The following is a 25,635-nucleotide window of genomic DNA, read 5'->3' as shown; positions in this document are numbered from 1 at the left end:
TTTTAAATATCTGACACAACATTTTATTTCCCTTTCCCTCTTCATTTGGTGTGTGTGTAAAGGGGAACTCCACTCCTCTAAACCTGTAACAACCTGAGAACCCAGCATGAAGGCTTTGGGGCAATGAGGTGAAAAAAAAAAACAATTTAGCTGTCTGCATGTTTTTCTTTCTAAACGCCTGATGGAGGAACAGTGCCCAGTGGTGGGTTTTGGGTTTTTTTTCCCCCTCGGTCTAGGGAAGCGTTAATTATAGCGAAAGGAGAAGTTGAGGCGCCTCTCGGGTGTTTAGAGGAAACGTGCAGGGCTGTGCTGGACGGGAACTGGACAGCCCCCATTGGGGACACAACGAGTCAGAGCTTCTGGAGCCGCACCGTGGGTCAGGCCGTGGAGCCGGGCCCCTGCCCTGTGCCTCCGAGCGCCGTCAGCGCGGGCTTGGGGCCGGGCCCCTAGGGCAGAGGCTACTGCAGCAGGCCCGGGGCCGGTGCGGGGACCGGGCAGCCTACACCCCGCAGCGTGTCCGCGGAGCCGTTCAGTCCCGTCCCCCCGCGGCAGAGCCGCCCCCGGGCCCCGCGCAGGTGACACTGGCGCTGCTCCGGCCACCGCCGAGCTTCCTGCTTCCCAGAAGGTGCCGGCGCCGCGGCAACAGGAACTGAGGCTGGGAGGAGGCGGTGCCGCCGCTCCCCGCCGCGCTCACGGCCCGAGCCGGGGGAGCGGAGCAGCCATGGGCCACCGCCAGCAGCTGCTGTAACCTCCCCCGGGGCCGGCGCGTCCCTCCTTTCCCTGCGGCCGGGCGAGGTGTTTCCCCGCGGGGGCGCGGAGCGGCCGCCCGGGGCCCGAGATGTGACCATGGACAGCAGGATCAAGTGAGTGCCGGCGGCGGGGCAGGCAGGGGGAGCGGCGCGGGGGCTGCTCGGCGGAGCGGGGCGGCCGAGGCGGCTCTGGGGGCTGCGCTGGAGGGAGAGGGGAGGAGGGACTAGGCCTCAAAGCCTCCCCCAGCCTGGCGGGGTGTGGGGCAGGGGCCTGGCTCTGCGCTGGGCACGTACAGGGGGCGGCTGAGCAGAGACCCTTGGCACGACAGGAGCGGGGCTGTCACGGCAGCCCACACGGCAAAACCGCCCCTTCCCCGCAGGTGTGACACTGGCAGCCTCAGAGTGAACAGCTGGTGGTGGTTCCCCACCCAGTTCTCCATCCCCCCGTGGAGACGCCCTGCCATGAATCCTGCAGCCCGCCCCACAAGGGGAGCTTGTCCACCCTCTCTGCCTTATCATCCTTTATTCCCAGGGAGAGACTGTAGAACCCACACTCTGTCTCTGTCAAAATGACCCCCCTTCAATCATCAGAGACTGTTCTACCTGCACCTTAAAGTGAGCCCCACTGGCTAAATCCTTCATCACCAGAGGATGAGATAAAGGTACACAGAGATTTATAATAATCTTCATCCCAGTGAGGGAGTGCCCCACAAGTGGGAGAATTGACAGGCCATTGTTTCTGTCTCTAGGCTCATACACATCATAACTAGTCTTCACAGAAGACAGTGCCAGCCTAAGGTTTGGTACCTACTAAACATCTCAGAAGAATGGCCGTGATGACTTGTTTGGGTGTTAGGTGGATTACAAAACCAATTCTGAACAAACTTTTACACTTCTTCTTTTTGTCTATTTATTGTCTCTGTGGATCTATTGCCAATAAATGGTGATTTTTAAAAAATATTCCAGCTATTTTACTTGACTGTCATATTTGAGAAAATTACAGGCGAATGAATCCTGGTTTTGAGGAACAGCTACGAAAATAGTGTGTAAAACTAGTAACATCAAAACAGAGGTTGTTTATAAACATTTCTTCTAAGGAATCTAACAACATCTCTTTATTTGATTATTGAAGAAAATTACTGTTTTTCAAGACGTTAAGAGAATAATTCTACCTCGCGAGAATGTTAGTGTAACCCAGATGTGTTGACAAACTTTGATGAAGTAAATTTTCTGTGATGGTTTGAGGCTACTTGCCCATTGTAAGGAGTCCCATTGATTTCCTTAATTCAGTAATTGACGAGAGGTTAAATCTGTATTTTGTAAACTGACAGTAATCTATATTTATGATGAATAAGTGTGCTGCTATTTAATAGTTATAATAGAAATGAAAGCCAGCCTGACATATATCAGACTAGTTAGACATATTTCTTGACACTTCTAAGTCTAAGTAACACCTTTTGTGTGGGAGGTGAAGAGTAAACCTAGAACTTTTCTGTGGAAGCAGACTTTGTGGTGGTGTACTGAAGGAAGCAAACACGTTTTCACACGTAAATTCAAGAAGTTGAGCTCTGAAGTCCTAATCCTGTATTTGAGACACGGTTTTAATGGAAATGAACATGTTAAATCCAGCATTCTGATTTTCCACTTCTTCTTTAAGGAAGGGGGAAAATGAGCCAAAAGAGCAAACACATACCTAGGTTTAAATTTCATTTAACCCTTTTATGGTAGAGGGATTCCACTCTTCTCACTACAGGCTGGGTTCTTACAGCTCAATTTTGTCCTCATTTAAACGAGTGCAACTCTGATTAGTTTCATTCTGATCTTGCTAGCTGAGGGGAGAAAAAATGGATCATTTTCTTTTCTGTTACACTCCAGTAAATTTCTAGTAGTCTGGATTTACACTAGTGTAACTGAGAGCAAAACTTAGACAAAAACAAAACTAAAAACCCCATAAGAGCAGAACTAGCTCATTCAGGATCCTCCTTTAAGATTTTCCAATTGAATAATTTGAAAAGTGATGCAGGGAAGGAATATGATGTGGGAAGATATGTGACTGTTGCTCAGAAATGCGATATCTCAGTCTTAATATAAATGCATATCATCAATACTTGGTGACAAAATAAATGATAGAAAACTCATTAAGTAACTGGTGACCTCTGAAAGTTTCCTTCCAGTCCAAAATCCCTCTAAAACTTTTTTAAAAAAACTTGTATTGAACTATCAATATGTGATATATGCATCATTTTAGATTTATATGCATCATTTTAGAAACCTGGGGCCCACTCTTGAATTCCTTACTTGTGAAAAACTGCTGACTTCTGTAGGCATTTTACTCAAGAAAAGAGTTCAAACCTGGGCCCTTTATGTGGTTACTTAGATAAATAATTGATATGGTGGAGGTTATAATATTTGCTTTTACTATAAATGGCAGATTGTTCATCAGAATGAGAATTTAAATAACTCAGAATGGTAAAAATAAATTAAGGGTTTCTTCTGAACGTAACATAATAAATCAAGAAATTACTGAAATGTATGAGTTTATTCTTGGTCAGAGAATGTTGTATAATAATGGTTCTCACGTGTGGCTGTTCGGTTCAAATAATTATTTACATTTAGGCTAGGGTTGGGTAATGAGCTATCAGACAACATATGCAAATATAATTCATAATTACTGGATTAATATTTTCTCACTAGTTGAATTGTTGTGTACAGGATTCAATCCTTAAACGTGCCAATGGCAGTAACTTCTGAAGGAGATGGTATGGTGACTGTCAAGTTTCAGTTGGTGACCAAATATATTAAAAAAGATAAATGTGTTAATGGCTCAGTTTGCAGGAATTAAGATGGAAGCCTAATCCTGGTTCACTCTCTTCATAATTTAAAAACAGAAGTGGTTCAAACTGGCGAAGTAAAAAAGGCTATCAGAGAGGCCCAAACTGATAGATAATAGAGAAACTAGCAGCATTTTTTCCGTCTGTAAAGTTCAGTTTTGTAAAGCAAACTGTCAGCAAGTTTAGAATTGTATTTACTTCAACATGACTTTCTAAAATGGGGTAATGACACAATGAAATAACTGAAGAGCTCTCAAACATTTAAGACTACGATTTATCAGTGTAATCACAGAATTTTGATTGTTTTAACTATCATCTAATTATCCTCAATTCTTGTTTCTGTTGCCTATTCTTTTTTGAAAAGTGTGTGAATATATTAAAGGATGTGAAGAAAAATATGACTTCTGAAATCTTACAAAACATCCAAATAATTGAGATTCTTTCTCTCATTTTCTAATGTCAAATGGAGTGGATAGGATATAACATTATGGACACTGTAGAGAAGGCTTGATAATCTAGATCAGTGTTTTTCGGTTTGTGACATATGTATGACTAATCAATTGACTTGTTTTTTATTTCCAGGGAAAATCCAGAAAGTACATTTGATTTGGTACTCAAGGTAAAGTGCCAGGCTTCTGAAAATGAAGGTAATGTACTCCAACTGTTGGCATTTATTTATAGAAACTAGGGACACAAATGATCTTATTCAATTATTTAGTCCACGCACCCTCTATTTTGTCACCTCATGCTTTGAAGTGTTGATAGTGTGAAATTCTGTTAGTGCTCACTGCTATTATTCCAATTAATTTTTTCAGTTATTAATATTCTGATGATAGAAGGGGCAAGCATTTTCAGCAGTTTATTGTTGATATTGTGGTTTGTGTTACATACTTATACCATTTTAATTCCTATAATCTTTCATTCCATAAAATGTAGATTTAATAAGTCATGTCATTTTAGTGGTATGTCTCAGAACTGGGCCTTGAGTACTTTGATTTCTCCTTTTGTCTCTTTGGAGCTTTTCTCTTAACAATCACTGTTGAAAGAAAGGAAAAAAAACCTAAGTAGCAGAAAATAACTTTTACTGTAGCAATTTTGGAATGGTGCAAATGTTATTGTGAGCTGACTTGAATTGGTATTAGCAATTAGTTTCACACTCCTACAAGCACTCTGGTGAAAGAGATATGGTGCTGCAGGAATACTAACAAGATCACAATCCTAATCAGTTATCTGAGCAAGTCTTTTGATTGCAACTTGCATGTAGGAAAACATGTAACTTCTCAGGTTGAAGTTAAAGTGCTGACTAGAATTGTGTGGAATTTCTAATGAGGGACTCAACAAGAATGATGGCATATGACTAGTTTTACATCTTTTAGGACATCAGTATGCCCCCTTGACTTTATTTCCTATTGATTTTTCTTGCTTCCCATATTTTTCCTTGTTCACTTATTCTCCATCACATCCTCTTCTTTCAAGCACACTGCTGTATTCCCTATTCTAATAATTTTCCTTAACCCTTCCAGCCTCTCTAACTGCCAGTGTATATTCTTCCTCCCATTCATACCCAGGCTTCTTGAATTTATTGTCTGTTGCCAATGCCACAGCTCCTCTACTCTGACTTCCTCCTGGATCCTCTCTGCATGGTAGTTCCCATCCATTTCACTCTCATGCAATTACCTTCATCGAGGCAGGATATTATATTCCGTTCCTGGTCAAGTTCTTGGGTGACTTCTTTATTTTTATCTTCCTTGACCGATCAGTTTCCTTCACACAGTTGGCTACGCTCGCTCCTTGACTTGCTCTCAGTGCTTTTATGGTTCTCTGTGGGTTTGGCTTTTCTTGCTCTCTTAATTGCTCCTCCTTAGCAATTCCCATAGTGGCAACTTTCTGGTCATCTCCCATTCTCTTCCTCTTTCGCTATACTCTCTCCCTTGGTAACCCTCTGTCCATTCTCATATCCTGAATGATAATGAGACCCAGATCTCTCTCTCCACACCTGATCTGTCTCCCATGATCTGTCTTTGCTTTGTGACTGTCTATCTGACATCTTTTTTTGGATGTCCAGCCATATTTCAACTCCTCTTCCCCTTCATCCAGGCTTGCAACTTTCATGTCATATTCAGTTTCTTTCTCCCCAACATATAGTCTGCCAATTAATCCGTCTGGTGCTTCCTCTCTGATATCTTTAAAATCTGTCCCTTCTCTATTCCTAGTGCCAGAAGCTTGATCCATGCTCTTGTCATCTCTTGCTTTGATTACTACAGCGTCTTCATTTCTGACCATGATTCTCATGTCGTATCCTTTAAGTTTACCCAGTGTGCTGTTACCAGAAATGTTTGCCTCACCTACAGCTCTGTGATATCTGCATGGTCAAATCATACATTGGTGTTCAGTCCCCTTTTGCATCAAATTCAAACTCCTTATACTCACCTTCAGGACTGCAAGGCTTGGCTTCTGCTTACATCTCAACACTAGTTTCTTGGCACTTCCCCAGCTCTCACTGTGTGTGCTATTTCAGTTCATCTTAATGCTCCTTTGGTTGTCTTCTGCTACAAGAGACTGTGTGCCTTTTCTCATGAGCCTCTTATATATGGAGTATGCTCATGGCCCTGTGTGCCAGGCTGTTTTGCTCTTCTCATCTTCTCAAAACACTCCTCAAAACATATTTTGGTTACTCTTCTATTCCTGTCCTCACTCCCAAATCTTCACACATTAATAAGTTTTTTTTTTAAAAGGAAGCAACTAGATGGGTACTTACCAAGTATATATTTTGATTTCTATTCCATATAGGTTCATATATCACCCTCATCACCATAGAATATGAACATTTGACAAGTGGTGCATTAAGCAACATGACTAACATCTGTGTGGTTCAGTCTCCCTCTCCCCAGGAGGAGAATTGTGTGTCCAGTGTAGTGGGGGCTTTTTGGTAGGGTTTGGTAGATGTGATTATCCATTGTTCCTGACAGAGTTCATTTCACATTCTCGGAGCAGTCCCTAAGAAAGCTTGATCCCTTGCACAGATGAGCTTTACCTGTATGGTCCCAAGTTTTGTTGTACCTGTTGTGGCGGTCTTTTAGATATGGTTGGCCCCGGCCTTAATGCCGGGAAGCAAAAGACAGAGACTTTGAATTTGACTCACTATTTTATGAGGAAACTTTCGTAAAGAGCAGAGGACAGGTTTGTTGTGCTCACAGTAACCTGTGTGGTGAGGTGGTGATGTGCTACCATGTTCTGTACAAGCTGGGATTTCCTATGTGCTGAAGACTTCATGCCCAGCTATATTGTATTGCTATTGTCCAGGTAGGAGATGAAAAAGATATGAATAAATGAGGTCAGGGCACCATCCACTATGATGGGATGGAGTCTTCTAGACAGCTAGAGATGTTGGAAAGCATCACTTGTGGATGATGCTATGTGAGCTCTTAGCATCAATGAGCAATCCAGGAACCACCACAAAACTCCCAGCTGAACTGATGAATGATGTGGTGTGCGCCTTCCACCAAAGGAGACTGCACTTTGGGTGCAGACTCTTCAGAGTGCTTTCTTCTGCCCACCTCTGTCTTGCATGGGTTGAACTTCAGCCAGCTGTTTTTAATCCATGAGTGGAGTCCAGTGCTTGGATGAGATGTTTGATGTTGAGTGGTATGGTCCTGTATGGTGATGTATAGATAGAGCTGTGTCATCTATGTATTGCTGGCACGTAAGTCTCTAGTTTCGTACCAGTTCGCCCAGTGGCTGCATGTTGATCTTGAATAGGACTGGAGAGAGAAATGAGCCTTCTGAAATATCACAAGTGAAAGGTCTAGTGGCTGAGGTGCAGTTCCCATCACCATTCTTAGGGTGTCACCTGTATATTATAATTTTCATCTTTCCATACTCTGGGCATCACATTAGATCACAAACGCCTCGGGGCAGGGACCTGTCATTGTGTTTGCCTGTAGCACGGTGAGTGCAATAGTAGTGTGTCAAATAAATACATCTGAGTATTAAGACTGGATTTATTTAAGGAATTATTGTACATGTAACAAGAGATGAATGTGTAATTTCTCTAACACAGCTTTAAAAACTGAGCACAGGTTTGTTTTACTAAACAGGGAGCTTTCCAGGTCGGTTTATTATAAGGCTAATAAATTTGACAGTTACACTGTATTGGAAGACTTGCCTTTAAACAGATTTTCATGCTATGATAATGTTTTGAATATATAATATATCAAAACAAGGTCCATTCACCTGTTTCTTTGCTCTTGCCCCTTTCTTTCCCATGAAAGAGAATTGTGTTTAAATAGGGACTTTCTCGCATCCCATCTGCTTCTTGTACTTGATCCTGCAGTGAAGTCATGGTTGAATCTGTGGCATCACTGTCATCACTGTTACTGTGGAAGTATCACAAGCACAGAATTATGATCTCCCTGCATGAGTGAGCAGCAGGAGAAGTTGAGTGAGGAGGGAGAAAGACCTTAATTTGACCCATATATCTTTTAAGGTTTTCATTTCAAGTTTGTCCTAGAGTGAGGTCCTCTTTTAGATTTTTCTGCATTTTGTTTAACCACCCTTTGTTGGCTGTGCTACAGTTCAAACAAACAAGTAAAAACTAGTATATCCCTGCTGTGTCTGACTATAAATAAGCTAGTATTTTTAAATAGGATGCCGCACACCTGTACCAGTTTGTTTGTGATGTGACACACAGAAATTAGCACTTTCCAAAGATGAGTTTTGACAGCTGAACATTTTTAAATAACCCCTAAAATATAACATCTATTTTTGGAAACAGGCCTGACAACCTTGAAAGTGTTTTTTTTCAGATATAGCTGAGCAAATACACAAACAGTGTCATCGGATTTAAATAAACTGTGAGATTGGCTTTGAGGAGTAGTTGAATGATTAAAATTTATTGCTTCTATAGCCAAGAGTAAAATCCAATAAATAAATAAAATCCAAATGCATGCTATTTTAATTAATTGAAAACTTAATTCAATTAATACAATAGAAACTCAGAGTTATGAACTGACCAGTCAACCACACACCTCATTTGGAACCGGAAGTATGCAATTAGGCAGCAACAGAGACAAAAAAAAAAAAAAAAAAAAAAAAGCAAATACAGTACAGTACTGTGTTAAACATAAATACTAAAAAATAAAGCAGCATTTTTCTTCTGCATAGTAAAGTTTGAGAGCTGTATTAAGTCAATGTCAGTTGTAAACTTTTGAAAGAACAACCACAGCATTTTGTTAAGAGTTACTAACAACCTCCATTCTCGAGGTGTTCGAAACTGAGGGTCTACTGTACAATTGAGAAACTCAAAATAGCAGTATTTGATTTACTATGGACCTTTGTTTCAACCTTCATCATTTCACTTCAGGAAATACTTCTAGTATTTATTTTGTTAGGGGGACAATGTATTTTCTGATGATGTAAGAATACAGACACAGAAAAAAGGCCTTAGCTAAGTTGGAGTATGTTGCATGTTACACTTTCAGCAGGGCTAACACTCTTGCTTTTGCCCAATAACTCAGAAAAGTGATAAAGGACTTTACAGTATAAAATTGCATTTGAAACTAAACGTTAAATTTATCAGATTGAGATAAATTCTAGTAGATCATCCACAGGTAAGAAGCTCTGTTAAATCTAGGTCTACCTAGCCAATGGGAAAAGTTTGATGGCCTCATAATGGGGTCAAAACTGTGTTAGCATCAACTAGGGGTAGCTCGATTAGCACATGTTAGCTGATCTCTGTGGATGGGTATTTCCCCTCCCCCCAAGATACATGTTAAGACAGAGTTCATAAAAATTAGACTAGTTTATGTGCAGCATGATTTTCTGCATGGGCCAAGAGAACAGTGCTAACACACTCTAGCAGCAATGAGGCTGTTGCTTGCATGTTTGAAGTGCAGTGTGAACATGGTTCTGCAGTAAATAGAGAAGACATGTTTACTTTATTTCTTATAAAACTGCAAGATTGATTATTTCTGTCAGCATGTCATACCTTGATTTATTTGGCACATTTAAAAAAAAAAAAAAAGCATATGGCAGTAGAAGAAACATTTTTCAGCTGGCATTCTACATTCAGTTATCACTTGTAGAAACAAGGCACAGTTCGAAACCTGTCATTAATATTGTAGAATCTGGTTTGTTCGTTATATTATTCTAAGTAATGGTGTCAGTCTTCAGAATTTTATTTTTTTAACTTATATTCCAGTGTTTTTTGGTCTTCTATCTGGTGAAAGTGGCATGCAGTGTGTCCTTCTGCAACTTCCTCACAGTGGTAACTTGCACATGGCTGTTGTTTAGTTATAGCTGTGCTGCTACACTGAAACAAACTTTCTCTCTCTCCCTGCAGACCTTCCTTCATTTGAAGGTTATGTGCTGCAGAAGCACCTTTTACTGTCATACCTTAGTGTAGAGGTTTGCTCATAGCTTAATTGAAGCTGTCTATTTGTTCACATCATTTGATTATGAAAGACAAACAGATTTTTCACTATATTAATTTTACTGAAATGTAGCACAATAGGCAATAAAAATATGCTATTTTGAATTGTAAAGTCAGCAGGCCACACAAGTTCTATGAACATGATAAGCTTTGAACTGGTGCATAGCAAATAAATTCCTTGAACTTGACCTCCAGCATATATATCTCTAGTAGATATGGTCTCTAAACCATTCTTCTCTCACTCCTTGAGAAGAATGTGACTCAAGTTGACCCCTTTCTGTTCAGGTGACAGTAAACCAATTTCCACCCTGGTTCTCTCACCCTGTATGCTAAGTTTGAGATGGTAAAAGGGGCCCAGAGTCCTTTAGGGGCCATAGGCTCCTGACGATATGCTGTTTTAACCGTTCAAAAATCTTCTATAAACCGAAATAGGTCTAGGAGTATGCGATTTTTAGAAGAAGTTGCTTTAACAGTATAGATTACTTAGTTTAGCATTATTAATTCCAGTAACATAACTTCTTTTAGTAGGGAGCTATGTCCAAAGGTTATATCCTCAAAGGATATCCTTAAATGTTTCTTTTCCTGTCTTAAGAATCAGTTGGGATCCACTGAACAGTGTTAAATGCTGACTGTCTTTTGTTCATTGTTTGTACAGCACCTAGCACAGTGTATTTCGGACTGATTTAGGCACTACAATAATACAAGTAATAAATACAAATAATGTTAGTAAACCCAGGAGATTTGTGTACTCTTTATTCCAAGTGATGTTTGCTTGGAAAAGACACATTCAAAAATAATGAAATTGTGCAAATCTCTAATTAAAATGAATTTTAATATTAAGTGAAATGGTTAGTTTCACTATGGTCAGGTCTACACCAAAAAGTTCAATTGAACTATGTGGCTCAGAGGAGTGACAAATCCCTGGCTGTGATGATTTAGTTGGTGTTGGTCCTGCTTTGAGCAGGGGTTTGGACTAGATGACCTCCTGAGGTCTCTTCCAACCCTAATCTTCTATGATTCTTTGAAAAATTCACATCCCTGAATGACATAGTTAAGCTGACCTAGTCCCTGTTGTAGACAGCTCTAGGTTGATGGAAGAATACTTCCTATACTGTTGATCTAACTACCACCTCTCAGGGAGGTTGGTTAACTATATTGTTGTAGTGAGTGGCTACACTGAGCAATTCAGCTGTGCTGCTGTATTGTTTTAAGTGTAGACATAGACTGAGATCCCAATCCTGCAAGCAGTGAAATGCAGGTGGAAATCCCTATTGAATTCAGTGGGGTTCTGCACCAGAGTCTATGTTCATGGAGCTGCTTGCAGGATTGGGGTCTGCGTGCTCTGTTTGTTGGTATGTTGTCTTCCTCCCACTGCACAGAGCTCTTCATTAACCACAAACACTCTGTGGGTGTAACGTGCTGATCAGATAACTGTTTTCCTCTTCCTTTTCAGAGCATGACTGAAGTCTGATAAAAAGCTAGTTAGATCAATGTAATGCACGAAGCAATCTGTAGTAATTTTGTTTTTTCAAAATACTTGAAACATTCAGTAGAATACCCTGTTATTCTTCAATACGGATATTTTTAACTGCTGGTTTTCAAGTGGTGGGGTACTAAAGAGACATTTACCTTCAAAAGTACTGATCTCTACATTTTTAAAATGGTCTGTGGCAGAAAGATGAATAAAAAGCAGCCACACACTTGTCCACTGCTATCAATTAATTTGAAATAAGTTTACTGTTGAAAAATGTATTTGAACACTTTCTTAGCAGTGTAATTACTTGAATGTATAGGTTATTATAAGACTTAACCAAATGGCTATCAATATAAACATAATAGTGCTTCAAATAAAGATTAAATACATAGTGTTTTATTAAAAAAAAATTAAGGCTTTGTTTGCCCCAATATGATGTTGGAGAAAATGTTCTGTTGCACACAGGCCTAAAGTTGTATTATGTGGTACATCCCTCTTCTAGACTTGTGTAATCTTTATGATTCTTGCTTTAAGTACTGTAATTGGATACCAACATTTAGGTGTATGACAGGTTTGCTTTTTAAAACTTGTATCCCTTTCACAAGTTTTTGAAGTTTGTCTTTAGGTTTTCTTAAAAAATGTTTTTAGTAATATGGAGGAGTTGAGATTTTTTCATAGTTAGTCCTTAATTAAAATGTATGATGATGTTTGTGGTATTGTGAATACTGTATTGTGATGCTGCTTGTGGTAGCAGGGTGCTATAGACAATGGCAACAAAGCATTTTTGTATATGGAGTTTAGGTGTGCATGTTTGGACTTGTTACAGAAGAAGCAGTAAGCTGAATGTGATTATTTGTAAAAATGTTTACCCAAAATATGCAATATTTGCTGCAACATTGACATAACTGTAAGTGCATGTTGAAAATTCACTTTAGTTACAACAAATAAAAAGGGTTATTTAATTGTGGATCTATCATTATGAATATTTATATCAGGACTTAATATTCTAGGAGATACATATGAGTCATTCGTTACTATAGTTTAAAGTGAAGGTACCTTTTCCACTGCATGCATCCGATGAAGTGAGCTGTAGCTCACGAAAGCTTATGCTCAAATATATTTGTTAGTCTCTAAGGTGCCACAAGTACTCCTTTTCTTTTTGCGAATACAGACTAACACGGCTGCTACTCTGAAACCTGTACCTTTACCTGTAATTTATTGACAGTGTAATTATAGCCATATCTAAGATGAGTTCCACTTCCCTTTAAGGGTTTCTTTTAATTTCCATTATTGAATTTTACAAATATAATGTGATTTGAAAAAAAAAAAAAGTATTTACTTGTAACCTGGTTCCTTTACAGTTGTTCTTACCAGATTAGGAGAATAGTTAACAAATCCTTTGTTTAATGAAGTATTACACAAACATTTTGAGGGCAAAAGCAGATGAATTGTGTCTGAGATTGTGCAGTATTTTCTAAAACCAAAGAATGATATCCATATTGAACAATCTCAAGAATACAGACCAAAGGTGGTCTTAATATTTGTCTCATGTACACCACCAGGAATGCTGTCAGCAGGTTACAAATCATAATGATCTCATGAGTATTTTTTTTAAATTCCAGTGACATCTAAGTGGGTTAATATTTATTTTACTGAATTTTCATTTATTTAGTCTGAAAGTTTTTAAGGGTAGGAACTAAGTCTTCCCATATGTTTGGACAGTACCTACCACATTGTGGGTGCTATGGGAATACAAATAATTGAATTTGTTTTTCAATTTACCTTTTAGGACACAGATTGGTGGCTTGGCCCCTTTCACCCTTTCCTTTCCCTTTGACAGGAGTTTGGAGAAGGGAGGAAGTTTGTAGGGCCCACCCTCTCTTCTTCATCAGGAGTAATCAAGGGGATGGAAAATTGCTACTGTGCTCTCTTATTTTCTACAGCGCTCTTCCCTCAGCCAAGATTATTCTTGGATGTGTGTGTCATGGTGGGAGTGGGGGAGCTGGGAGGAGACATAGGCTAGAGAAGCTATTTATCGTACCCAGCCCTCATTCTCCACTTTGGAGAAGAGGTCTTTGGGGGAGGTTGACTCCATGTCTCAGCAGTTGCGGGAGGCCCAGCTGTACCTCACAGGCACCAGCCATAGCAGATGTTGGGAGCAGGCTGTCTGACATGATGTTGATGGAGATGAATTATTACCTGAAGACATTTGCTATTGCCTGGCTGTATCAGTTTCTGCTAATGCCATATGCTATTTATAGATATGTGACCAGTTTGTAGGCAGTGGAATACAAGAAAAATATCTGATGGGTTAGGAAGCATAAATATTAATTTGCCATGAAAAGAACTATATTATAGATTTTTAATAGGATTGCCAGTATGTATTTAAGTACATCAATACTAATATAAATGTGTGAGCCAAAGATAGCAAACTTTTATAAGTAGGGTCAACTTGTGTAAAACATGGCAGTTCTTGCTTTTTTACTGAAGTTGAATTTGTCTCATTTTAGTACTTGGATATCTGAGGTGACTCTGTTCATTAGCTAGCTTTTAAACTTCTGTGTTCAGAAGCATTAAAGAGTCTGACTGCATATTTTTATCAGCTAGTGTCAGCATACTTCTCCCCTCCCACACACTGCACAGTCAATCTTAGAAAGATAGTCTTCTCTAAGTTGGACTTCATTCTTAGAGGAGAGTTGTTACGCTGATAGTACAGTACATTTGCTGTTAAAGTGTAACTTTAAAGGCCTCTCTTCCACTTTTGGTATGGACTTAAAATGTATTTTACTCTAACAATTTATGATGATTTTAAGCTTTACAAATCCTGTCTGCAGTCATAAGCCATATCCCTCTGTCTCCCCACTCATTGAAGAGAGTGGAATGCCATGTTTCGTCTCTGATTCACAGAAGTGTTATTTTAATTTGTTTCTTTCCCAGCTCTGATATTGTCTGGTGATGTCCTAGGTGTGCCTATTGTAGAATTTTGTTGGGATAGGTAGTTCTATAGATAAATCCAAAAAATAAATAAAATTATGCTTTTGCATTCTAAAAGTCACAAAAGAGACTACTATATAAGCTATTTTGCCAGTACAAAGTACTGAAGGGTGGTGTTTTTTCTTTAAATTTTTTTTCAAAGCAAATTAATTCTTAAAGAGCTTTATGTATATTAAGAGCAACTTGTGCATACTTACACTTGAAGATCAATGTATAAAGTAGTCTCTTTTTGCATAAGAGACCTTGTCTTGTGATAACCCCTTGATACGAAGAGTCAGGATTCTCTGATGTAAATAATGTTCGTTGTTAGAAGCTTAGGTCTCCACACTCAAAGTAAACAACTGCTCTAACACTAAATTATTGGCTATAAACTTTTGCCCCTTTGCATTGACATTTGAAATAGAGAATTCTGGAATTGGATGAAAAGGCAAAGATTCTGAAGTTAACTCTGTATTAGGAATTTAGTAAGCTCTTTGAGTGGGAGGGACTCTATCTTACTATGAGTTTGCATACTGCCTAGCTCATTGCGACTTTGGTCTTGGTTAAAGCCTCCTAGATGCTATATATAAAAATAACTTTGAAAAGGTGTTAAGTATGTATATATGTATATTATGCCCATGGAAGCTTCAAGTGAGTTTCACTAAGCTTGAAGTGATGGGTGTTCTTAGGGAGGCAACATATTCTTGTACTGGGACTCAAGCAGTGGGGGTTAGGTGGTATGGATTTTATTCCTGCCTCTGCCACTGACTTGAGTAAGGCACTTGATTTTTCTGTGTCATAGTTTCGTTATCTGTCATATTACTATTTCATTTCTTATTTGTATTACTGTAATGACTTGGAGCCCTAGTTATGAACCAGGACCCCACTGTGTTAGATGCTGTACAAACACAGAACAAAAGATGGTCCCTGCTGGAATGGGCATTTTTTTACAGGGCATCTGACCCTTTAAGGGAAGCTGGGCCTGGCCTCAACTGTGACTGATAAGAAGTCTGAGCTAGGAGATAGCTAAGGTGGTGATAAAAGCCAGCAAGTGGCTTAGTTGGGGTGGAGAGCTGCAGAAAGCGGGTTGGCTCCTGTGGCAGGCACTGAAGCAGGGTCACTCTCAAGAGAGCAGCTGATAAGTGTGAACCTGTGGGCAAGAGGGAAGAGCTTCGTTTTTGTTTTGTACCCAACTTTCCTGAAAAATTCCTGGGTTTTGAAAAAAATATTCAGATTACTAAGTTTTTACCTGGATTTTGCAAGAGCTGGAACTCCCCAACCAGGTACCTCCCTGCAGAGTTCCTGCTGCATAGAGGTGGGTAACTGCTGGTAGGCGGCTGCTACTGCAATGTAGGGAGCAACGGGGCAGGGAGCCAGGTCCTGGCAGCTAAGGGGGTCCCTGCCCATCTTGCTTCCCTATCACCTGCCTCCCTGTCTGTCTTGCTTCCCCACTGCACAGTGGGGGAGTGAGATGGGCGGGAAACAAGGCAATAGACCCTGTTTACTTTCCCTGCTGGGCATAGCCACCTTCTGACCCTGGACCATCAGTGTGGCCTCACCTTTTCCCCCTCCGCAAAGGGGTAGTGAGATGGGCAGGGAGCTGGGTTGCAGCAGCAGAGACCACCCAACCACTGCAGTGACATGCCCGCAGGAAGCAGAAGGATCCCCTCACTCCTCTGCCTGCTCCCTCCTGTGAGTACAGGGCACCCCAATCTCCTTGCCCTCTGCCCTTTTGTCTTTGTTTTTTTACAGTTTTCACCCATTTTAAATTTTTTTAAATAAACATTTATAAATTCCTGGGAAATTTTAAAAACCAAAAATGAAGGGATATATAGCCCCCTTCAGAAGATCCTTGTTCAGGGAAAAGAAGGGGTTTATATGTGGAACTTGCATTGAATTGTTTTATTATGAAGAAATAAAGCTGAAGCATTGTGAAAGAGCCTGACCCAGATTTTAGGTATGGTGTCAGTGTAACCCACACACCTTCTGGGTGAGGTGTTCTATCCCATCTAGTGGTAGTGAGACCACTCAGAGAGAGTTAAATGAGTCTGCTGTACAGTCTTAACTGGGAGTCAGTTGCCTTTTAGCTCATGCGGTACCTAGGTTCGATCCCGCCCACTGACAACCAGGGTCTGTCAGCGTTACATCAGTCCTTCCTAGACTGGAGAGGCAGGCCAGCAGCTTATACACACATTGCCTGCTTTTGTAAACAACTTCGTGATGCTCTGTTGAAAGGTGGTGATATTACTACCCTGTACTTAATGAAGATGGGCCTAATCCAAAACTCTGGATCTCAGCATGCATACTTGAATTTAGGGCTTCAAAATTTGGCTGTGAATCAGATTTTTCCAAAGTTACCTAGATTCAGCCCATTGTGAAGAGAAGCTCAGGTTGCAAACTTCTGTCTGAAAATGGCACTTTGGTTTGGGCAGTTATCTGTTATTTAGATTACATTCTTGTGAACTTTCCTTAGGTAAGGCAGGTCTGCACTGATCATCATAAGTAGGATGTTTCACTAAAGATCATAACCATGAGAGAGTCAGACAATAGGTTGAGTTACCACATAGTGATAGCTGCGGTACAGCAGTTTTCCCCGACATTCAAAATAGAAAATAACTGTTAGTAAATGTTAACCATTATAGTTCGGTTTATTGTACTGCAATTCAGTTCAGGGGTGACTGGCACTAGACATAAAGGATGATTAACAGTTCTGATCCTGCTTTCATTCTTCTAGACTCAGAATTCTAAATGAGTTTTGCATCTGACCCTAGATGTTACCCAAACCAAGAGCATTTGTTTTCTCTGTTTGTTCTACTGGTTGAATCTCGGTTAAAACTAACCCATATTTTGCAAACTCCCACTGCTGTTAGATATAGCATCAGAATTTTGCCTTTGAAAAAGGGCAGTGATGTTCATGTTTATTTGTTTTTCTTTTTCACAATGTACAAAATGTTGATGATATAGGCCTGCTCAGCGTGATGCACCTGAATACCAAAATTACTTTGCTGTGATATAGGAATTAAAACTGGAATGTGGAAACGGAGCATAAATCTATTATAAAGCACAGGAACGTAGTCCGTCAAAAGGAGGAAAGGAAACAGCAACATTTTAAATACCTCTTTCTCTACTCTTCTTCCAGAGGAGGAATTCACAAATGCTAAAGAATGTTGATATGATGCATATCTGGTTTGTCTATTGCTACCATTCTTCAGACTAGAACCTCTTCATGTCCTACAGGCTAAGCTCCTTATTAGGTCCCTACTGATAGGCAAATCACACAGTGGGGTTACCAGTCCACTGCTTGTTGATGGTTGCGTGTGCTGCTGGTCCAGTGCTGGAGATAGTTACGGATGGGTGTCATTGCCAGGGCCAAATTAAGGCAATTCAGAGCTCTTGGCACACTTCAGATGTTCTGCCCAGGGTCCCCATCCTTATGCCATGGGCCTGCCCTTCCTTGAGATGGCACAAGTTTAGAGTTAAGATGAACGGGGCAGTTCCCATCTCTTTGAAATATTGTTTTTAGGTTGTGAGCAGACTCTGACAGGGATCAGTTACACTTGTTTCACATTTTCAAGCTTTTTTATGCATCCATGAGAGCTAAAAACATGATGTTTTTAAAATGAATACTGAGCTTCTGATCTCATCTGCCTCTAGATCTGGGGCCCTAGAATGGGCCTATGGTGCCTATGACCTAATCTGGCTCTGGCCATTGCCGTGTACTGGGTCGACATTCTGTGTGGTCTTTGTCCTCTTTCCTTTGCTCCCTAAGACTGTTTGTCTTTGCATTGTTTTTCTGCGTTTTCTTACAGTATAAAACAAAGAACAGTGTAAAATACTGTTTTATGTTATAGTGACTATTTTATAATTACAGGTTTCAGAGTAACAGCCGTGTTAGTCTGCATTCGCAAAAAGAAAAGGAGTACTTGTGGCACCTTAGAGACTAACCAATTTATTTGAGCATAAGCTTTCGTGAGCTACAGCTCACTTCATTGGATGCATACTGTGGAAACTGCAGAAGACATTATATACACAGAGACCATGAAACAATACCTGTCTTCTGCAGTTTCCACAGTATGCATCCGATGAAGTGAGCTGTAGCTCACGAAAGCTTATGCTCAAATAAATTGGTTAGTCTCTAAGGTACCACAAGTACTCCTTTTCTTTTTGCGAATGCAGACTAACACGGCTGTTACTCTGAAACCTCTCTTTACAATGTGTATGATAATCAGGGTGGGCCATTTCCAGCACAGATCCAGGTTTTCTCACCCCCTCCCCCCTTTTTTTTCAAAAACCACACACACAAACTCACTCTCCTGCTGGTAATAGCTTATCCAAAGTGACCACTCTCCTTACAATGTGTATGAAAATCAAGGTGGGCCATTTCCAGCACAAATCCAGGTTTTCTCACCCCCCCCCCCCCCCAAAACACACACACACAGACTCACTCTCCTGCTGGTAATAGTTTATCCAATGTGACCACTCTCCCTACAATGTGCATGATAATCAAGGTGGGCCATTTCCAGCGCAATTATTATATAATTATAATTTTATAATTATCTTTGTATTTTTCTTATTCTGTTGTCACTGTTTGGTTTTTCCTCCCTTCATACAAAAATACATTAATTTACTTGCCTTTGTGATCAATAATAGGAGTAAATGAGGTTTATAAGCCAGTTTATAAGATGGTTCCTGGGGGAATTTTGCACCACTGTGCCTGTGCAGAATGTATGTCTCCCCACAGATTTCTTTGCTTCACCTCAGAAAAATAGTTTTCTGATGGAGAAGCAAAGGGAAGCCATAAGAGCACTCATGCAGTCCTCCCTAGCAGTATGTTTCATTTGCCCAGGGCAGCTGGCGAGAGGTAAATCACTGTGAGGCAGGAAGTGGGACAGGGGAAGACTTAGCTGGCGGCTCCTACCCTGAGCTGTGCTCAACTGCTAGTACCATCTGGGCTGCGGAAGATGGAACTTCTTTTTCCCTGCACAGCGTGCGTGCCGGGTCAGACCCACCTCCAGATTTTTCTCCAGGCTGCAGGAAGCTCTGCAAACTCCCTCACAGCCCGCTTTCTGCGCTCATCATTCCTCAGCTGCAGGGGGAGGGATCCTTGTACAAGGAGTTGCTCCACCATCTGCCCAACCCCTGTGCCTCCAGACCCTGTCATACCCAGATCCTCTTGCTGAGCCTTAACCCCCCCCCACACACTTAGAACTCCCCCTATGAGCCCCACTCCCCCTGCATCTGGACTACTCCAATGAGCCACCCGCACCGGGATCTCTACCCCAGCGAGCCCCAACTAGCTGCACCTGGATCCCCGCCCCACACCCCCAGCATCTGAACCCCCAACACCCAGACTCCCCTGCCGAGCTCTATTCCCCTCCACACCCAGACACCGCCTCCTGCCCCACTGAGCCCAGACCACCTTCACCTGGACCGCCATGCAGAGTCCCATTACTGTTGTACCCAGAACCCCCCAACAAGCCCTTGTGCATCCAGATCGCCCTGCATGTGGATCCCCCATGAGCTATCCATACCCAGATTGCTCCACATAGAACCCTTTCAACCCACACTTGGATTTCCCACTAAGCCCCTCCACTCTTGGATCCAGTCTGCCCGCACCTGGCATTGAGGGGCAGGGCCCTGGGGTGTTTCTGGGGCAGGCCTGGTCCTTGCACTGTGTCAGAAGTTGTGTGCACCCTCACTGCTGAGTCCATGTCTCTGGGGGCAGCTGTACAGTGAACTCCCATCTCTGTGCAGCCAGTGGCCTGTGCTCCCCAGTGTCATGCTGGAGCCTCCATGTTTATTTGACAAGTAACATTTGCAGAATTTTACAGAAATTTAAAATCTTGTGTGGTAGAATTTTTAATTTTTTGGTGCAGAATACTCTCAGGAGTAAATAGTGAAGTACAAAATATTGTGCATCCTGTATAAAGAATAACTATTTTTCCCTTTTTTAAAGCTTTGTATTCAGAGGCTAGTATCCAGTGATTCATAGCCACTTTATGGCAGATCACATTTTGTTCCTAAACTAATAGATGCCTTACACTTAATGGGAACAAAGAAAGTGATTAAGTGATATAGTTGTGGTGATCTATGTCAGCCAGTATTGTTCCTAGCATTTAGAGTTGAGAATAGTAGTTAAAAATATGACAGTTTGTGGGAAACTCTGAAAAATACTCTTGTATAGGGGCAGTTTTGCTGGGGGTATATTTTCAGGATTTCTTCTCCCTCAAGAACACTTCCATGTAAACAGAATTTTAGTGCGTTAGCAATTCATTGGCTGCTGCTTATTCCTCAGCTGAATTCAGTGTGCTTTGTCTGTCACTTCATAGTTACATGTTAATTTTCTTGTAGTGGTTAACAGCTGATGAAGCCTTCTGATCTAGGGGCTTAATTCTGAAAGGTGCTGAGCACTGTGGCCATGATCCACCCAAGTATTTAAGCATGTGCTTAACTTTAATCACAAGTGGTCTCACTGCAGTTAGTGGGACTACTCACATGCTAAAAGTGCTTAAGTGCTGTGCTTTGGATCAGGGACTGAGTGCTCTGCACCCTGGAGGATCAAGTCCAAAAATATTCACAACATCTAAATGTTGTCCATTCTAGTAGTAAAAACCAGTAATTAGGAAATACAACTGAACTAGTACGTGTAGTAAATAAAGAATTCTTGCTATTTTTTCCCCTCCCACTTGTTTTCTCAGTTCTGGCCTGATGCATTGTATTCTACTTAGAATAAATTGAAATGTAGGCTCATGGGTTCTGGACGTATTGTAGCTTACAAATAACTATCAGGAGGCCATAAAGATTTAAAAAAAATGTGTGAGGTGATCAAAACATGGCTAAGGGTCAGCAGCTTGCATAATTAGCTGCTCATGAATGTGAGAGATTCTTTGACTGAAAAGAATAATTGTAAACCGAACTGATGAAAGCTTTATTTGGATTCTACTGAGACTCTAGTACTCTTCATTACATTAGTGGTACCAAAAAAGTAGTAGGGCCAAAAAAGTCACTGTGAAGCATTCCAAAATGTAATCAAAGAAACAGTATTACTTATTCAGAATAAAGGAAAAATATTCAAAATTTCATTTTGTTGGAGTGAACACCAAAGGTAAAAAAGCCACTTCCCTCTGTGAATAAACTGAAATGTTGTTTGAAAAACAAAGTTTGCACTTACAGCAGGAATTTCTCAGGCTACTGCTGATGATGACTATCTTCCTTTTAAATAAGCAGTTGTGTGATACTGAATTAGGAAACCCCTGTATAAGAGCTAGTGAACTCCTTTGTCTTGTATTATAATTGCTACTGCCTTCACAGTCCTCATAGGACATTCGCTGTTACATTTTGTATTTGAACAATGAAAAAATAAAATAAATCTTTCAATTCTAATGATCAGTTTTGGTAAGATTTTACCAAAATGGGCATCCAAAGCTCACTCACAAAAATATAAGATTAAATGTTTGGTCCAGAAACTCAAATGGGGAGTAACTCTTTTGAAATTACTGGAGATAAACTATTTTTGAACCAGTTTAAGTGAGAGGAGAATCGGGGCCCATGAAGACACTGGAAGTTCATGTTTCTGTGAACTGATCTTTCATAAATGAACTTCGTACCTGCTTGATCTGGTCTTTCCAAATTCAGATGGCAAAAGTTATATCACAGCACTTCCCTTTTTAGCTGTTTCATGTGTTTATAAAATACAATATAATACTATGTAGTGAATGATTGTCAAGCAAATTCCATAAAGGCAGCATTGTATCAAAAAAGGCTGCCTAGAAGTCTAACTTTTTCACAGTTACTGATGGGCTGTCATCTTAATGGAAAAAAAACTTAACTCCCTATGATTTATTGGATTTAATCAGATGACCAGTAACTAGTCAATTTTTAGTTGGGTTTCACTTTTCATATTGGACTTTCAGTGTCATAAAAACAAGAAATTCTGTTGAACCGTATAGTCTGTTAAGCAGATCCTAATTTCAGCTACATCAGTAGAAAATTGGAATGATTCCAGTTAACTGGAGTTACATAGCTCTCTGACAGAATTTGACTCTCAGTAACGGACATTCCACTTCCTACCATAGTTTCAGTTTAAAATAATAATTTGGGTGGGTGAAGTGGAAGCTGAATGCATTTACGTTTATATAGGTTTTTAGACAGCATGAACATAGCTTCATGAAAACTTATTTAAAAAATAGTGCATATTATTTTTGCATTGAAAATAAACTGTTCTTTATTTCAGATTAGCCATAGTTACTTTGTAAAGTCCAGATGCATTTCACCTTTGTAAAGTTCAGTCATGTCATCGAGCAGACCAAGGCAATTTCTTGGAATAAAAGGAAGAGTATTCAGTTGAAGTAGAAGTAATATCAATTACAGTCTTGATCCTACGTATAGAATAACAGTTTGGAGATCTGTAATGTAAAATGTGCTAGTGAGATCCAAAGCATGACTAAAGTTGGGGAAAAGCCTTGCTTCAATGTATTAACTGATCAGTTTTTTTATAAACTACAATTCTGTGCTATGTGAAACATAGGGACAATTATCTGTTGAATAAATTATATTCTAAATAATGATCTTGGTACTGATAGAATGCTGGAGAACAGTAGAGAAAAAAACTGAAGGTTTAGCCTTACTGAGTGATATTAATTTTCCTTAATTTTCTACTTGTTGAATCATGGCTATTGCTAAACATTGGTAAGACAAGCAGATTTGATCATCTTATTTTACTTTCTTCTCTGCTCCTTGTTACTATTGCTACATCCTCTTCACTTAACTCCACAAAAATAAGTCTGGATTAGTAGATACTTTCCGATATGAATCATACAATCCCATAGTCTGATTTATATTCTAAAGTAGTTGAATGGGCTGTAAAGTTCATTTACCTAAAAAAAAAAAAACAAAAAAACTGTCCATTCTGTGACTGTAGACAACAAATGGGATATTACAAGCTCTTTAGAAAAATTTGGATTGCTTTGTAACTCTGCCTCTCTTTCTCCCATTGTTCAAATCCTTCCTCCTCCTGCAAAAAACCATTTCATTTTATGTCCACTGAGGGTGAAATTCACCTGTCATGTGGTGTGTTTTGCGCTAGCCAACCATGCCACTTAAACCCTGTATTAGAGCTGTGCAAGGGGAGTCTTGGCAGAAAGGCCTGACAGGGTTGCATTTACATCTCTGATGTGGTTGGGAAAGGTCTCTGGATAGATTGACATGGAAAGCTGGAGAGGGCCAATAGCTCCAACATCTCATTCAGTTTCTGCACAGGGGCTGTTGCTGCAGTTACATGCTCTGGATTGGATCTAGTAGAGTTCACCTTGCCAGTCCACCCACAGAAAACCCAAATACTTGCTGTGTATGTGGCTGGAGAATCAGGGTTCCCTTTGCTTTCTTGTTATGTGGTCTACTCTGCAGGTTTAGAGCAAACAAGTGGGAATGCTGGAAACCTGCAAAGTTCTCTGAAGCCAAGTGAAGGAGGATGTAGAGCCAAAGCCTCCATCCTACTTCCTCAAAACTTACAGAATTTCCTCTGTATGCTGTCCAGACTGGATAGATTTTTTTTCAGAGCTGGGATGGAACAGGAAAGTAGTTGCACTCTGGAGCAGTAGCACTCTGTGGATTTCTGAGTTGGAATCTCTAAGTAGCAGCATTAGCTCTCACAAAGGGTATGTCTACACTTAGCATTTAAAGCGCAAAAACTCCCTTTTTTTGCACTAAAACCATGGGAGCATCTACTTGTTAATTGTTAAAAAGTCACTTGTTAATGACTTTTTGCAGTGAAACTCAAAAGTTTCACCGCAAAAAGAAAACCACCTTCACAAGAGGTATACAGCTCTTACTGCTGTTCTTTTTGCGCTGCTGTGAAAGTGAAGACACGTTCTAGCAGTGTAAACACCCTTTGGCCTCTGGAGGATATCATACAGTTCCAAAAGCTACCACTCTGGCCAGCATCACTGCTGCTCTGACACACAGATGTCCGCCCCTCCCCCTGTAAGCCCTGGGAAGTTTAAAGCTGCCTTTCCCTTTGTTTGTAGATGTGGTGGGGAAAGCAGCCAGAGAGCAGGAGGGTTTTAAAAAAAATGCCACTGGAAGAAACCAGGAAGTAATGGGGCTCCTGAGACATGAAGCAGGGCAGGGTGGGGCACTGAGCAGGGACCCAGAATGCCTTCCGCTCCCCCTCTCCCTTCCCACAAGACCTCTTGGAGAGCTGCAGGCTGTGGGATAGCTGGCCTACAGCACTGCTCTCATCCCCGATGGAAGTGCTGGTAATGTAAACACTCTCTGATGCCTGAGGAATTGAGTGAGTACACAAACCAGCGCTTTACTTTCACCGGTTCGCTATCACCAGTGAAACTTACAGTGAAAAAACTCTGTAAGTGTAGACATATCCTTACTCCCTTTCTGTGATATCTACTGCACACCTCTTTTGGGAACTGGGGCGGAGTACGTGCATCCTATGGCTGAACGACTCCTGCAGGAGCCAGGCTAGGGGTAAAGAGAAAAGCATTTGGTGCTTAGGCAAACAGGTTAAAAGTAATTACATGAATGTTAATGTCTGAAGCAGTTACTTAATCAGAGGGAAAAAACTTCTGTAAATAATCCAGATTTTTTATTTTACTAGACACTTGTCTTCAAATAGAATATGTAATAGGAATTTTGATTTGTGGTTGGACAGACCAGGCACTGTACTTGATGTATACTGTCCTATTTTTCAAATGCTTGATAGCCCATTTAAACATATAGGAGAAAGCTGTATCCAGGCTCAAAATTAGGCTGTATATGCAGTGAGCCCCCCAAAAGTCATGACTTGGAATTTTAAAATTATTAGTATACCCGAATATCAACTTCGTCACTAGTGACTTCAGTAAAATTAAAGACTAAATGAATTTGACCGTTTAGGTGAGTCATGATTTATCTTAACGCTGGACTTCAGCCTGAAGTTAGAGCCTGCTGTAAGGTGAAAATTTGTGTTAATGTGTATTGTTTTGTTTCCCATTTACACTTACGTAGGAATCTGGCCCACCTCTAGGAGCAAACCGGATCTACCCAAACCCTAACCTAAACACATATGGAGATTGTATAAATCAGGGAAGGAGCTTTATTTTTTACTTCACATCCCATAACATACACTCCTGGCTACATTTTAATTAAAGGATGGTGCATCTGGATTTTTTACTGGGTTTTCAT

General features: G+C 40.5%; 1 protein-coding gene across 2 annotated transcripts in view; it reads left to right on the top strand.

Moving 5' to 3' along the window:
* Positions 1 to 575: 575 nt before the first annotated feature.
* The window catches only part of DENND1B (DENN domain containing 1B), a 243,551-nt gene continuing 218,491 nt past the window's right edge, over positions 576 to 25,635 (top strand). For both annotated transcript variants that reach the window (XR_013346830.1, XM_077823786.1), the window contains exons 1-2: positions 576 to 863; positions 4,163 to 4,227. Coding sequence is in view for 1 of the 2 variants with exons in the window: in XM_077823786.1 (XP_077679912.1) it covers positions 847 to 863; positions 4,163 to 4,227 (82 nt within the window). In the remaining variant the exon portion in view is untranslated. The remainder of the gene's footprint in view (positions 864 to 4,162; positions 4,228 to 25,635) is intronic.

This window comes from Eretmochelys imbricata, chromosome 8 (genome assembly GCF_965152235.1).
Source record: "Eretmochelys imbricata isolate rEreImb1 chromosome 8, rEreImb1.hap1, whole genome shotgun sequence".
Classification (NCBI taxonomy): Eukaryota; Metazoa; Chordata; order Testudines; family Cheloniidae; genus Eretmochelys; species Eretmochelys imbricata.
The sequence above is the reverse complement of the archived record's forward strand: the minus strand, read 5'-3'. Positions and strand labels throughout refer to the sequence as shown.